The sequence below is a fragment of the Schistocerca americana genome, chromosome X (genome assembly GCF_021461395.2).
Source record: "Schistocerca americana isolate TAMUIC-IGC-003095 chromosome X, iqSchAmer2.1, whole genome shotgun sequence".
Lineage (NCBI taxonomy): Eukaryota > Metazoa > Arthropoda > Insecta > Orthoptera > Acrididae > Schistocerca > Schistocerca americana.
Window position 1 is genome coordinate 561,143,327 of NC_060130.1, and position 16,158 is coordinate 561,159,484.

At 38.0% G+C, this 16,158-nt stretch overlaps 1 protein-coding gene across 1 annotated transcript in view; it reads left to right on the plus strand.

Moving 5' to 3' along the window:
- LOC124556154 (solute carrier family 41 member 1-like) overlaps positions 1–16,158 on the plus strand; it is a 369,549-nt gene that overhangs the window by 345,991 nt on the left and 7,400 nt on the right. The window contains exon 8 of the mRNA XM_047130165.1: positions 1,799–2,004. Coding sequence (XP_046986121.1) covers positions 1,799–2,004 — 206 coding nt within the window. The remainder of the gene's footprint in view (positions 1–1,798; positions 2,005–16,158) is intronic.

Here is a 16,158-nt window from a genome sequence, read left to right on the forward strand (position 1 = left end):
TGGAGGTAGGTATCCTCAGTAAAGCAAAACAACTTTAGTCATTTAATAAATGCCTGGTCCCATTTATTTACAAATTAGGATCCATTTCAAGTATGCTGATAAAATAACTACATTTGTAGCAGTCATATACAACTACTTGCTAGATGAAAGATTGATTCCTGATAAGTGGAAAGTTGTGCAGGTGACACCAATACTAAAAAAAAAAAAAAAAAAAAAAAAAAATAATAGAAGTAATCTACTGTATTAAAGACCCACACTATTTGTAATAAGATTTAGGAACATATATTTTGTTCTGACATTATGAAACACCTTGAAGGTAATGATCTATAGACACATCACCAGCATTGATTCAGAAAATATCATTCTTGTGAAACATGACTGATGCTTTACTAAGACAAAGTGATGAGTAATATCAACAGCAGATTGCAAGTTGATTCTATACTTCAAGATTTCCGGAAGGATTTTGGCAGTGCTCTTCACAAATGACTTCTACTTAAATTTCTGTCATATGGAATATCATCTCAGATATATAACTAGGATCTTTACCAGAGAGAATTTATGGAGAATGTAAAAGAAATTCAAAGGAGAACAGCTATTTTTTATTATTGCAAAATAATAGAGATAGTGTCAGGGGTACAATAAGTGAAATCTTTTCATGAAATTTTATTCAGCAACTATGTAATGAATGACAAAGCATTTTGCTGACTCCCAACTACATGACCATAATAATAAAACATTAGAAATCAGAGCTCACATGGAGAGATTTAGGTATACATTTTTCCTATGTGCTATTTGAGAGTGGAAAGAATGAGAAATAGCCTGAAAGTGGTTCTATGAACCTACTGGCTGTGAATTACAGAGTAATTATCTATATGTAGATGGAGATTGGTTTGACAACAAGCTGTAACAACTGCAGTGACATTTTGGGGTACAAAATTAAATGAAGCAAATAATTTTGGATGCCTCCATGACTCCCATGTATATCACCATGGGTAAGGATCTGAAAACAGATAACATATCTTTGTGCTGCACATCAAGAATGGCAACTGATAACAGCAAAGCCTGTGTATAAATCATTTACAAACAGTGGCAGCATGAATGAAGGTTTGTGCTTTTTAGCAGGCATAGTTAATAAAGTGTGGGTGCCTTTCACTCAGTTCTAAAATGAAATGTCAACTGGTACAATGAAACTATAATGACTCATTGCACCAAAGAAATTTCAGTTTACCATCAGTGCAGATAAAATTATAAAATTATAGTGATATGTTTTTGGAAAGACGAGGCATTGTATTCTAGAGGGCATTACAATAATGGTTACAATCAACAACTTTTCCATGGATGATATCCTGTTCAACACTCTGAGCTCACATAGTGATATTATTGAACTGAGGAGTTTTTGCCTAATAACTTTCAGTTGGTGACTCATGCAACCTAATTACCCAGTCTAATTTGTGATAGTGACTTTTAACTTTTTAGAATATTCAAGGTCATAGGAGTGGATGCCAACTGGTTGCTTTGTATCAGTTATTCCATAGCTCTCCAGCATACTACACTGGACTAGCAAAACTGCAGGGGGTTCTGTACAGCACAATATTCTTCTTTATAGTCAAAATAAATCAATAATTTCATTTAAAGATCATTATATATAATGAGAGTTATACACAATATGTAATGTAAATTTTCTGAACTTTTTCAGCATTGCAGTAAATCTTAGTTATGGAAAAAAATTGTCCAGTTATGTAGTTACCAGTGAGAAACATTTCTCACAGTACAATTAATCAAAATTTTCATTTTTCAGTATTGGTGGTCTGTTCCTGGATGTTCTAATGTCAAAATACCCAACAATTGCTGTTTTCCAACCTGTTATCAATGGTGTAGGGGGCAACCTTGTGTCTGTCCTGTCAAGCAGGTTATCAACCTGCTTACACAGGAAACATCAGTTTGGCCATTTACCACCAGGGACAAGGATATGTATAAGTCCATTTGATGCATTTTGTTCCAAAGGTGAGTACTATTACATTTTGACCTGAAATACAAACAGGGGTGTGTAGTTTTCATTATTACTGTGTACTAGTTAGTAATAGTTGCTACATAGATTTAAGTACTAATTTAAAACAATTGAATTTCTCATGCTTCCTACTTTAGGCACATTATATGCATTCATTTTTACTCTATTCATGACTGAGTGTAAGGTTGAAGGTGCTGGAAAAGCAGATGATCAACACCACTGTTTCAGCTGTAAGAAATTGTAACCAAGTTACTTGAATACGAATTCCATATTAGCATGTAGACTGACATGAAAAAACAGTAAAAAGTCATTTATATACATAATGTGCTTAGTGATTTCAATGTGATAAATATCTGCCATGTAAAACTCAGATTTGCTTAGTATGAAGTTATATATTCATTGAGAGAAAATTTGAATATGTATTGCACACAACACAGGAGAAAATTGTGTGAGGATAAAAAATGAACAAGTTACTTTTTTCATGAGAGAGATATACAGGAACAATTGATGTGTTAATAACTTAAACAGTTTACTGTAAGTAAACTTTATTTACTTCATAAATCTCACAAGTGTTATACTGAGACCTGAGTTTCTCCTGGCATATACAACTTTCAAATAACTTCCGGGAATTCAGCCAGGTAATACTTTCAGCGACCGCCGATATTTCGGCGGGAGAACGTCCCGCCATTTTCAAGGCAAACTGCAATGGACAGGCGTACATTTGCATGTACGTCGCCTGTCCGTTGCAGTTTGCCTTGAAAATGGCGGGGTGTTCTCCCGCCGAAATATCGGCGGTCGCTGAAAGTGTTACCTGGCTGAATTCCTGGAAGTTATTTGAAAGTTGTATACGCCAGGAGAAACTCAGGTCTCACATTGTTCACCTCTACAGGGAGGAAATGTATCGGCGTTTACGTAAGTTGGATAAACTTCATAGCTGTCGAGTTAGACTGCAATGTGCTTTGTCGTTTTTATTGAGGTGTTGTGATGAAAATCATGTCCCAACATTTGCTAAGGTTGTGCACCATATTAATTCTCTTGCCACCAATCGTATTAAGCAATGTGCTGGCTTGGCTCTTGTTCGCGAAAGGATTCGTTTTACTTGTCGACGTTTGGATTCTGTTTCCAAAGAATTATATCGTTTTCATTTAATGGTTGCATCTGAAGTGTCTGATTTCACTTGGGATTGGTTGGATGGTGCCTCATGGACCCAAGCTGACTGGGAGTACAACTCCGTTACTGCCCGGCATTTGGCAAAGTTTGAACGTTTTCATCGTGCGGAGTCGGATGTTATATCTCGACATTCTGTGATAAATCTCACAGAGAAATCTTTTGACGACGCAACCTTATCCGTGCTAGGGAAGGGTTTAAATTTTGCACCCACTCCGAAGAATTTGCTGTTAGTTGATTTTATTAGTTCAATTGAACAGGCAGTTTGCAAACAACCTCCTGACGCTGCAGAGGAAGTTAGGAGGGAGGCATGCCGTGTTTTGACTAGGGCTCGTCCACCCAAGAGTAATGTAACAGCAGCAGAGAGGGCTGCTTTACGCTCTCTCAAAGTTGATCCCAGTATTGTTACTTTACCTGCTGACAAGGGCAATGCCACCGTTGTTTTAAATAAACATGATTATGTACGAAAGATGCAACGTTTACTATCTGATTCAACGTATCGCAGAATCGATGCTGACCCCACAAAAAGTGTTGAGAGAAAGACCAACAGCCTCCTGAAGAAAAGTGGTTTGTCACAGGACACAATCAAGAGGCTTAACACCTATAGTGCGGTTCCCCCTAGGTTATATGGCCTACCAAAGGTTCATAAGGAAGGGGTTCCTTTCCGTCCTATAGTGAGTAACATCAGCGCTGCGACATATCGTGTATCCAAGCATCTTGCTTCTCTGTTGAGTCCACAAGTAGGACGGTGTGAACATCACATCAGGAACTCAGCTGATTTTTTACGTCGTTTGGAGGGACTGAGGCTGAATGACTCTGATATTTTAGTGAGTTTCGATGTGGTCTCTCTCTTCACTCGTGTTCCTCTGTCTGATTCGTTGCGGTTAATTGAAGCCAGGTTTGGTGCTGATTTAACTAATCTCTTTAGGCATGTGTTGACATCCACTTACTTTTTATTTAATGACCAGTATTACAAGCAGACAGATGGAGTTGCGATGGGTAGTCCATTGTCTCCTGTGATTGCAAATTTGTTTATGGAAGACTTTGAGGAACGTGCATTGGAGTCGGCACCTTTAAAACCCGCCTGTTTCTTTAGATACATTGATGATACCTTCGTTGTTTGGCCTCACGGTAGGGAGAATTTGAATGTCTTTCTAGAACATCTGAACTCGATCCACCCGAACATTCGTTTTACGATGGAGGTGGAAGAGGATGGTTGCCTTCCCTTTCTCGACGTGTTGGTTAGGAGGAAGGATGATGGATCATTGGGACATGCAGTCTACAGGAAACGTACTCACACCGACTTGTACTTACAAGCTAATAGTTGTCACCATTCGGCTCAGCGTGAAGGGGTACTTCGTACCTTGGTACACAGGGCACCTGTCGTTTCTGATGCTGAGACTTTGCCAGCTGAGCTGTCCCATCTTGAAGTTACATTTCGTCAAAATGGTTATAGTGATAGACAGATTGAACATGCATTGTGCTATCGACCAACTGTACATAGGGTGATTGATGATAATTCTGGGTCAACACCTAAGTCTACTACCTTTTTGCCTACGTAGGAAACACATCCAATAAGATCTGACATATTTTACGGAAATACGATGTGAAATGTGTTTTCCGACCTCCATCTAAAATTAGAGCACTTTTGAGTTCTGTTAAGGATGATCTTGGACTGCGTAAGGCGGGTGTATATCGTATTTCTTGTAGCTGCGGCATGGCATATATTGGTCAAACTATCAGGACCGTGGAGGACAGATGTACTGAGCATAAACGGCACACACGATTACAGCAGCCAAATAGATCTGCTATTGCTGAACATTGCTTGGATACTGGTCACCCCATGTTATATAATAACACCGAGATATTGGCATGCACGTCCAGCTATTGGGACAGTGTCATTACGGAGGCAGTTGAGATTAAATTAGCGAGCAACCTCGTTAACAGGGATGGAGGTTTCTGTTTAAACTCTGTTTGGAATCCGGCTCTCTCCCTTGTCAAAAAACAGAGGAACAGAGTCAACGCTGCCTCACCTGCGAATTGATAGTCTCACTATCGATAGCTCTGACTTTGGTCATCTTTGGTGGCACTAGTGTTCAGTGTGTGTGTGTGTGTGTGTGTGTTATCTTTCCTGCTTCTGTCCGAGAGCCGAAGTATTAAATTTGCATGTACGCCACCTGTCCGTTGCAGTTTGCCTTGAAAATGGCGGGGTGTTCTCCCACCGAAATATCGGCGGTCGCTGAAAGTGTTACCTGGCTGAATTCCCGGAAGTTATTTGGAAGTGTTATACTGTGTATCATGTTAGTGACAGAATTCTTGTTGTGAGGTTAAATCTGACAGAAATGTGGATAGAATATACCCACAACTCACAATTTGATAGAATGGTGCTATAATATTAATTTAGAAAAAAGCATGGCTTTGTGATATATAATTATTTAAAAATCAAGAGCCAGAACTCAAGTTGTTCAGAGTTAACAGCTCTGATGTAATAATAACATGTAGAGCCATACTGAAAAGAGAAGAGAAGCATCTGTGCAAATATCAGGTGCTTAGTAGGCAGGCTAGTACAGAGCAAGAAGAAAGGGCTGAAAGCTGAAAGGAACATATAGATAGTCAACGCAAGGAAAATGGATTTAAAAACAATATTGTGGCTAAGACAGGGAAAGCAACTGAGGATGAGATGGAGGATAGGCTACTACAAGAAGAATTTGACTGAGCATATGAATACCTAACCCGAAACAAAGAACCTGGAGGAGACAATATTATTTTAGAGTTATAGAGGTTTTTGAGAGATCCAGCAAAGAAAAAATTTTTGTCCCATGTATTCAAGTAATATGAGACAGGCAAAAGATCCTCAGACTTCAAAAATACTGTAATAATTCCTATTCAAATAAGGACAGGTGCTTACAGTGTCAATATTAGTAAATCATCAGTTTCATGAGTTATGGTTGCAAAATACTATCATTAATTATTTACAGAAGGCTGGTAGCACTGGTAGATGATAACCTCAGGTAAGATCAGATTGGGTTCCAGAAAAATTTAGAAATGAGCAAGGCAATACTGATCCTGTGAATTTTCTTCTGAAATAGACAACATACACACACACATTCATGCAAAAACAGCCCACACATGTGTGTTTATTAGTCTTTGTTTTTGTTGTACCTGTCTGCATCCCAACATCAACACTATATGGTGAGTGTTAATCTAGTGTCATTATTTCAGCCTGGACCTTCGATTGTTGGAATATGTGTTTATAGCTTTTCTAGATACAGAGAAATTCATTGTCAATGTTGACAAGAATACACTCTTTGTATTTCTGAAGATAGCAGCAATAAAATACAGGGAGTGAAAGGTTATCTAAAACATGTACAGAAACCAGACTCCAGTTATAAGACTCAAAGGATATCAAATGGAAGCAGTAGTGGAGAAATGAGTGAGACAGGATTGTAGTGTATCTCCAGTGACTGCACATTAAACAAATGCTGAAGGAAACTAAGTATAAACTTTGAAAGGGAATTAAAGTTAAGGGAAAAGAAATTAAAAATTTTAGATTTGGCAATTACACTTTAATTCTGTCAGAGATGCAAAGGACTTGGAAGAGCAATTGAACAAAATGGTTAGTGTCTTGAAGAGAGGTCATATGATTAACATCAACAAAATAAAAACATTGGTAATGGAATGTAGTTGAATTAAATCAAGTAATGCTGGGGGAATTAGATTATGATATTAGGCACTGAATACATTAGCTGATTTTTTTGTGTTTTGACAGCAAAATAAATGATAATGGACAAAGTAGAGAGGATATAAAATGAAGACCAGTAATAGCAAGATAAGAATTTATGAACAAGATAAATTTGTTAACTACAAATAATAATGTAAATATTAGAAAGTTTTATCTGAAGAATCTAGTGGGCTGTCTTGTATGGAATAGAAATTAGGATGATAAGGAATTCAGATAAGAAGAGATACCAACTTTTGAAATCTGGTACTACATGATAATGCTGAAGATTAAATAGGTATTTTGTATTATTAATGTGAAGGTACTGAACTGAAATGGAGAGAAAAGAAATTTATGGCTCAATTTAAATAAAAGAAAGTATCAGTTGATGTGATACATTCTGTTGCATCAAGCCATAGCAAATTTGTGAATGGAGAGATTTCTGGGGGGAAGAACTGTGAGTAGGCAGGCTCAGATGAATGTTGGTTGAAATGCAGAAATGAAGAGGCTATCACAGGAAAGTCCACTGTCAAGAGCTGCCTCAAAGCAGTCCTTAGACTGATGACCACAGCAACATCAATGAACTGATAAGAGTTTACTGAAAATCCAGGTTTAACATAATCACCTATTGATGTAGCTTTTGTAAGATTTATTGATGAAACTTCCATTGCCATTAATATATGTTTTATAGACAGTTCGTTGTCATTGCACCTTGGGGGAAAATTCGTTACAAGGGGTACAGAATGTGCAAGATACTGCACACCAGAATATGATAAAATATAGAGATTTGTGGATAGCAGTTGCAAATTCATAGGATTATGACTTGGTAGTACTTTAATTTGGAGGAGGTTATCACATAATTCCTGAAATCCTTGAACAAATCATTATTTTCAATGTGAATGTTCTCAGATACAATTGTTATAAAAATGGTAAAGCTAGTATTCTTTGCTTACTTCCATTCCATATTGTTATACAGTTTCATATTCTGAGTTGATGCTTCATCAAGGTATATTTTATTGGGCAAAAAGAATAAGCATTTTTTGTGGTGTGAACTGAAGGATGTTCGGCAGAAGCCTGTCCAATGCACTAGAAATGCTGTGAAGGCAAGTTCTAACATATTAGAAATGACTCGTAGACAAGACTATTGAGATGAGACGAAACTATTGCTTTTAAGATTTATTGTCTGTGATTGTTAAAGCAATTGCAGGTCAGAATTTTGTGTACAGATTTATGAAAAAGAGAAATTTCAAGAGGAGATTTTTCACTGCATAATTTCTTATGATTTTTGTAAAGGTCTAACTTGAAAATAAGGTTCAAATCCCTTCATTAACGTTTTAGTTATCAGCCATTATCAGAAAAATCATTTCACAACTGCTTTGCAAAAATTTATCATTGTTGAGCTACAGTCAGTGATGAATTCAGTGAAGCTCCACCAAAATTAATTGCTGTTCCAAAAGACATTGATGGTGTGCATAACGAGATTGAAGACGATTAATATATGACTTACTGTGAGGTAGCAACAGCTTTACACAAAACAGTGACTGTAGTAGATTTGGCTTTCCATGAAAATTTAGCTAGGAAAAAAAATCTCTCACCAATGGATTCTACATAGTTTCTCCAAAGCTCAAAAACAGTCTCATATCAGTATGTGAAAGAAAATGCTCAAAATATCTTAGCAAGGAAATTCAAAATCAGTAGACAGCATCGTAACAGGATAAAAATTTCAATATTTTTGTGTGCAGCAATAAGCTGTTCCATCATAAAGTGAAACGAGCATGAATTGTTTGTTGATGAAGCACTTCCATGGAAATGACCATTATTTCTATGATTACAGTGATTTATCACAACAGTTGCTGTAGAGGAATGAAGAACAGTTAATGCCAAATGGAATACAATAATTTGCTTTCCACAAGTCATCAACACAATTTGGAAAAATAACTGATAACATTATATTATTCTTCATCATACCAATGCCAGCTGCTGCACAGGCCTTCAAACACTTTGTTATTCACGGAGAAAAACATCAAATTAATGGTTCATTGCCTGTATTCACCTGATTTATTAACCAAGGACTTCTCTTGTTCTCTTATGAAAAAAATGTGGAGATGTATTTTCATCATCTTAAAAACCATGATTTTTAGGTAACAACATCAATGTAATAATTTTTTCTGGGATTGATTCAAACACAAGCAAAGGTGTATGAATCACGAAGTTGAATATTTTGAGAAATAATACAACAATTTTTATCAAGGAAATGTATCTCTTTGTTTTTGTAGAGATTAAAAAGTTGATTTCACTTATGAACTGAGGAAGGAATGTTGCCATATTTACAAATCTTTTTGTTTTCTGTTTTTTAGACACATTGCACACCCTCAACATTCTTCTCTCCATAGATCAGTGGAACAAACAGTGCATACACAAAAAACACACACACACACGCAGGATAGGGAGAGGTAATAACCGGACAAAAGAGAGTTAAGAAATTCTGTGTGAGTGTATAATACAAGAGTGTGTGCAAAAGGAGTGGTTGGCACCTACGTTGGAAGTTACTGAGGTGTGTAGAGGCTACTATACCACATGTTAAACTGCTATTAAACATGATGGAAGTTTGAGACTCTGCTGAGAAAGATATTTAAGGAGACAAAGATTAATAGTGAAGTAGAAAAATATTATTGAATGAGTTAAGTATTGAATCCACTAAACATCACCAGTACCTCCAATATGCCAGACACTCCATTTCCACATGGTCCAGTCACCCATTTACATCACATCCATTGAAGAAGCAGTCCCTCACCCACCACTCTGAATATTTTGCTAAGATCTTCAAAGACCATTGCTCCCCTCCCGGACTTGCCCAGATACATATCCACAGTGGCCTACACCTAAGTACATCCATAACCACTTACACATATGGTGGCCAGCATATAGTGTGAGATTACACAGTGGTTAAGACACTGGTCTCACATCCAGATTTAATTCACCATCTGGGCACCCAAATTTAGAATTACAGCTGTTTTCCTAAATTTCATAAGATAAATGTCAGGAGTTATCTTTGAAGAGGTCTTTGGACTTACCTTTATCTGAGCTACTGGTCTAGTCTAATGACATTATCAATGACTTATTAAGCCCTAATCTTCATACCTTTCCTGCCCAGATGCAAAGGGGTGTCCCATTTGTCACACAATACCATTCACAATTGGAACAATGGAACCATTGTTCTTCACTAACTCTTACCATGTTTTGAAATTGAGCATCTCTTTGCCACTTCCCATACATCTGCCCATTACCAACCCTGTGACTTGCATTTCCTGTATCACTGTAGAAAGAGTAACATACAGGATCAGACAGCACTGCCAACATGTTTGCAGTTTGTGGTCTAGTGATTAGCATTGCTGCCTTTAAAAAGTGGTGTCATAGGTTGTGATTAGCATTGCTACCTTTAGAAAGTGGTGTCATAGGTTCAGTTCCCAGCCAAGTAATAGGTGTCAAAAAGAAAGGCCCACTTGAGGCAGCCAAATGACACCAGTCTAGATCTCCTGGCCAATAAAACTACATGACCATTTCATTTCATTTCACTGCAACTATGGATCAATATTCTATGTGAGTACAACCATGTACCAACTATTGACTTGGATGAATGGACACCATTAAACTGAGGTCAGTAGTAAGTGGATTGCCCAATTGTAAAACATTCTGCTCTGTATAATGTAGTTGAACCTACGCCACCTTGTATCTCTCCTCCAACCCCAAGAAAAAAGTATACTTCTTTAATCGTTTTTGTAACTCCCATGGAATCAATTTCCAACAGCCATTGTTCTTTGTGTGCCTTTACTCCCTCACTCACATTCACAACAAAGTACATCCTCTTCTCCTCTTCCACCATGTCAGCTTTGCACCTCTGTACTACACACTAGTTCCCCTGTATAAGCTTTACTTTTCTCTTGCTCTTACTCTGGATGCTCCACACTCCCCCTGTTTTTCTTAGTATGTCTCCTAAGCAACCACCTACCTTGCCTCCCAGCAAAGTTGCTAGTAGTCTTCCTCTCCTTCTGAAGTCCTTTTGTTGATTGTTAGAAGCTTTGTGGAATTTTTGAAAAAGTTTTACATGACACCAGCAAAACAGATTTTCATTCTCTTCTTATTCATTTTCTTCATCTATATGGATGAGCAACAGCTTTTATATATTATGCTTCATACAACAGATCAGCTTCATCAAAAAGACAAGGCTGAATCTCAATTGTACAGATAAGTGACAATAGCACTTTGTCTGTTGCCAGTAACTGTTCACTATAAGTGAGTGTATATTATGGTAGCTCAGCATAGACTTTATGTATACTGACTGATTAACTTTGTAACTACACTCATGGACTGAGTATATGAACATTGCTTGATTATTGCTAAAAAGAGACTCATTATTTTTACATATGTAACTCTACTCTATTATAGCTGAGTGCAGACTACCTAACAGCAATTGAACTATTTTAGCCTGGTCCAGACCGTCATTTTTTCCCTATTTGTTTATTGTTAAATTCATCCCCCTGCTTCCACCTTCCTCCATACAGACAAATGTGATGAGTGAGATGGCAGAGGCCTTATTGCTGTTTTTCAGTCAAATGTTAGAAAATATGCATAGATTGTGTAACAGTTTAAATAGTAAAGTGACAGGTTTAAAATACAATAAAATGATTGCTTTCTATAAACCTCTACATGCGGTGATGGTGGCACATTCAACAAGTTCCATGAAATCAACTGCCAATAAATTATGTGCAGGTAGAATTGGAGGAAAGATGGAGAGGCAATGGGACAATACAGATAAATGGTTGGCTATGTGCTATGTGTGATGATGAGGCTGCCTTGGAAAGTGGGATGTATAAATGAAGACAGGAGCAGAAAGAGGTGTGGGTGGGTCAGGAAGCTGAGTGAGGTATTGGACCACTAATCTAAGGAGAGAACACAATGACTAATGCTGCAACTGATGGGGCATGGAAGGTGTAGATGTGGAAAGAGAGTATGATGTTTCGGCAAACAGTTTGGTTACAAGTGACAAATTTGCAGGCTTTATACAATATGCGATGATGTACAAGTAATTTAAGTAGAGGGGGAGATTTTATTCACTGGTAGAGAATAATGTTTAAAGTAAATGTAATCCCCTGGTACCGCCTGTTAATAGTTTTAGTAATTGTAGTCTATTATTGGCCTTTTGTTGAGCGGCATAGGTCGAGTGTAATTTTAGTTGCAGTCAAGGGTTAGTTCAAAATATTTTAGTGTGTTAGTAAGATGGATAGAATGGGTATGAATGGTCATGTGGAAGTCACAGAGATGGAAGTGTTTGGATGTACCAGGTGCTGAAGTACGAAACCAGAATTTCCCTATTGATAGATGGTGCTAGCCATCAGTGTAAGGCTCATGTTGAGTTTTGAACTTACGAACTATGATTTGTGAACAGCATTGGTTTTCTGTTATGATTTGAAGAAAACTGCTGCAGAATCGCATCTGATGCTTGTCAAAGCTTTCAGCAAACATGCTCTTGGGCTCAAAAAATTCAAAAGTGGTGATTTTGATGTGAGAAATTATGAGCATGGGAAATCACCAAAAAAGTTCAAAGACAACAAATTGCAGGCCTTATTGGATGAATATGGTACTCAGACTCAGCAGTAACTTATGGAACAATTGAATGTGATGCAGAAAGCCAGTTCTCTTCAGTTAAAAGCTATGGGAAAGGTGCAGAAAGTGGGCTAATGGGTTCTGCATGAACTGGATGAAAAACAGCAAGCAGATCAAAAGGCCACTTGTGAAATGCTGCTAGTCAGATACAAAAGAAAGTTATTTTTCCATCAAATAGTGACACTTGATGAAAAATGGATATATTTTGAGAATCCTAAGCTTCATAAATCATGCCTGAATCCAGGCAAACCATCAACACCCACTACAAGACCAAATCGCTTTGGAAAGAAGACAATGCTCTGTGTTTGGTGGGATCAGAAGGGTGTCATTTATTGTCAGTTACTAAAACATAGTGAAACCATTAACACTGATTGCTACCAACCACAAATGATCAATTTAAATTGAGCATAACATGAAGAAGACCACAATATGGAAAAAGGCAAGACAAAGTCATATTGCTCCATGATAACACCTGATCACACACAGCAAAATGGGTCAGGGAAACGTTCAAGGCATTCAATTGGGAAATACTAGGGTATCCAGCTTATTCTCCAGATTTGGATTCGTCCAATTATCCATGATTTGCATCACTGGAACATGCTCTCACTGAACAATGCTTCAATTCATATGAAAATGTATGAAAATAGCTTGCTAACTGGTTTGCTTCAAAAGAAGAACTGTTTTTTTGGCATGGCATTCATAACCAGCCAGAGAGGTGGGAGAAATGTATAAATAGCAATGGAGATTATTTTGAATAAAATATTGTTTATCAATTTCAAACAACAGACTTGTAATTATTGCAACCAAATTCCAGTTTCCTACTTCTATGCCTGATATGCCTTTTGATTATTGTAGTGATTTTCACTCGATTGATTTTGAGGTATCAGAGGTAACACCTGGAGGTAAGGTTATTGATCTAGGAAGGACCCTTGAGCCACTTGTAGGTTTGGATGGAGAGCAAGGAAGGTACTGTGATCAGCATGACAGAGTAGATGGATGGGGGAAGTTGGCTAGTGAATATCAACTCTGTAAAGGCAATGGATGAGAAGGGATATGACTCATCTTTTGGGCACTCCTGTACATGGATTGGGTATTTTGATGATAATAAAAGGGGGCCAGTGTGTCAGAAATGAAGCCGAATACCATATCCAATCAAAGGCTTATTCAAGGTCTAGGGAGACAAAAATGGCAGTATTGAGTATTTTGGATGGAAGTCACACTAAGTTTTAGAGAGTGGTAGGTATGCCTGTAAGTGCTTGTGGATGTGCTGGGTTGGGATGGATTCAGGTATGTTGCTAAAGATGGAGCTAAGGCTAATTGGTTGATAAGATGAGGTTTCACTAGCACATTTATTAAATTTGAGGAACAAGATTATCTTGGAGACCATCTTCAGCTTCGTATAGAATCCAGTGTATAGGATGACACTGCACAGTGTTGCTGCGTACTGTAGCAAGGAGAAAAGACTTTCCTTAAGTTGGCAGTAGGTAATGGAGTTATGCCAGGTACTGCATTGCATTTTTGGAGAGGATTGTTTTACTGTTTTGTGCTGCAATCAGTGTTTTTGATTTGGATTGTGGTATTTTGTTAAAGTATTGGAAGTTGAGAGTGAGGAGTTGTGTGGTTGTATATGTACACCAGTGGACAGGCCATGGAGTGGTTGAAGTTTGGATCTCTAGGAACAGTGAGGATATGATGAAGTATGAGCTAAAGAGCTTAGCTTTACTAGAAGTTGTCTGGTAATGGGCATTTGTTGTGGGGGATAGGATAATGTGGTGAATGATCTGAACTAGTGAGGGGGTGGATTGGTTTCCAATACTTTGTTGAGTTTACAAGTAGTATGGTATTGAATTTTGTACATGTCTGTTCCCAGTTCTTGAATTTCTTTGCCTGAAGGGGTTTTTGGATGTACACCAAACAGCAAAAACTTATGACCACTGCCCACCATGATGTTGGATGCTGCCTGGTGGCATTGCAGTCATGTGACATGGTAACAAAAGTATCCAAGCAGAGCAGACACAGACAGGGGACACCCTAGCATCGATATGGGCTGCAAATGGGGAAATCTGTTGAGATAAATGACTTTGACAAAGGGTAGATTATTATTACGCAGAGTCTGTGCACTAGTATCTTGAAAATGGTTATGCTGGTTGAATGTTCACATGCTAATGTCATGAGTTCTACGGAAAGAGGTAAAAGGACAGTGAAACTACCACTATGCACTACATGGTTGGATATCCATGGCTCCACAAAGAACGTGGGGTTTTGAGACTTTTCTGCTATGTAAAGTAGTATAGATGATGATCTGTGGCATCTCTGCTGTAAGAGCACAATGCTGGTGCACATACAGGTGTTTCAGAGCACACCGTTCATCGCACATTGTTGAACATTGAGCTCCACAGCAGACCACCCCTATATGTTTACATGTTGATCCAACCACATCATCAATTATGATTGCAGTGTGAATGAGACCACTGGGCTTCAACCATCAATTAATGGAAATGTTTTGACACTTCTGGTGAATTACATTATTGCTTCACTAGGTCTAATTATGATTGCAGTGTGAATGAGATCACTGGGCTTCAACCATCAATTAATGGAAATGTTTTGACACTTCTGGTGAATTACATTATTGCTTCACTAGTTCTATGGTCATCTCCACAAACACTGCCATCGAGGTGAATGACAGCTCGAAATGTGCAGTACGCCACGGATGCAGGCTGGTGGGAACAGTGTTATGCTATGGGGGACATTCTCCTGCACTTGCATGGGGGCTGTGTTAGTAATTAAAGACATGCTGACAGCTGCGAACCATCTGTATCTCTTGATGTTTGATGTCTTCCCCGAAGGTGATGTCACCTTTCAGCAGCATTACTGTCTGTGACTTGGAGACAGAACATGGTACAGTGGTTTGAGGAGCATTATGCAGAGTGCATGTTGTTGCCTCAGCCACCAAATTCCCCTCATGTAAATCCTATGGAAGCCATCTGGGTCGCTATCAGGGGCCATCACCGCATTTGCAAATCAGCAGCCCATTATTTACGCAAATTACATGACCCGTGCATAAACATCTGATGCCACATACCTCCAAAAAGTTACTGACAAATAGTCAGATCCCTGATATACAGACTCAGTGATGTATTTTGTTCCAGGTGCAGACAAACAAGCTATTAAGCAGGTGGTCATAATGTTTAGACTCATCAGTGTACATCTGTAGTTTTTGGTGGTATGTGAGGGGCTGTGGCTCTGTGCAAAACTATTTAAAGTACCGTCAACCTGTCTAGAGTTGACTGGTTTTTTCGTATTTTTTATGCTACTTCACAGATAAAGTGATCTGCGTTTTCACTGAAAATAGTATCCTTTAGCTCACAACTAAGGGATTTTTTCTTGTTATTTTCTTTTAATCAATGTCCTGGTCACAAGGGAAAACATATTTTAAGCACCAGTCAACTCAACTCAGCACTCATTGTTAAGTTGACCAGCATATTAAACGTACACATAATGAATTCTCACACATAATCCTGCTGGTATCAGCCTCGCTATTGGATTATTTTGTTATTTATTTGTATTTTTTTAAATGGAATTTTAGGATCAGAAGATGTGA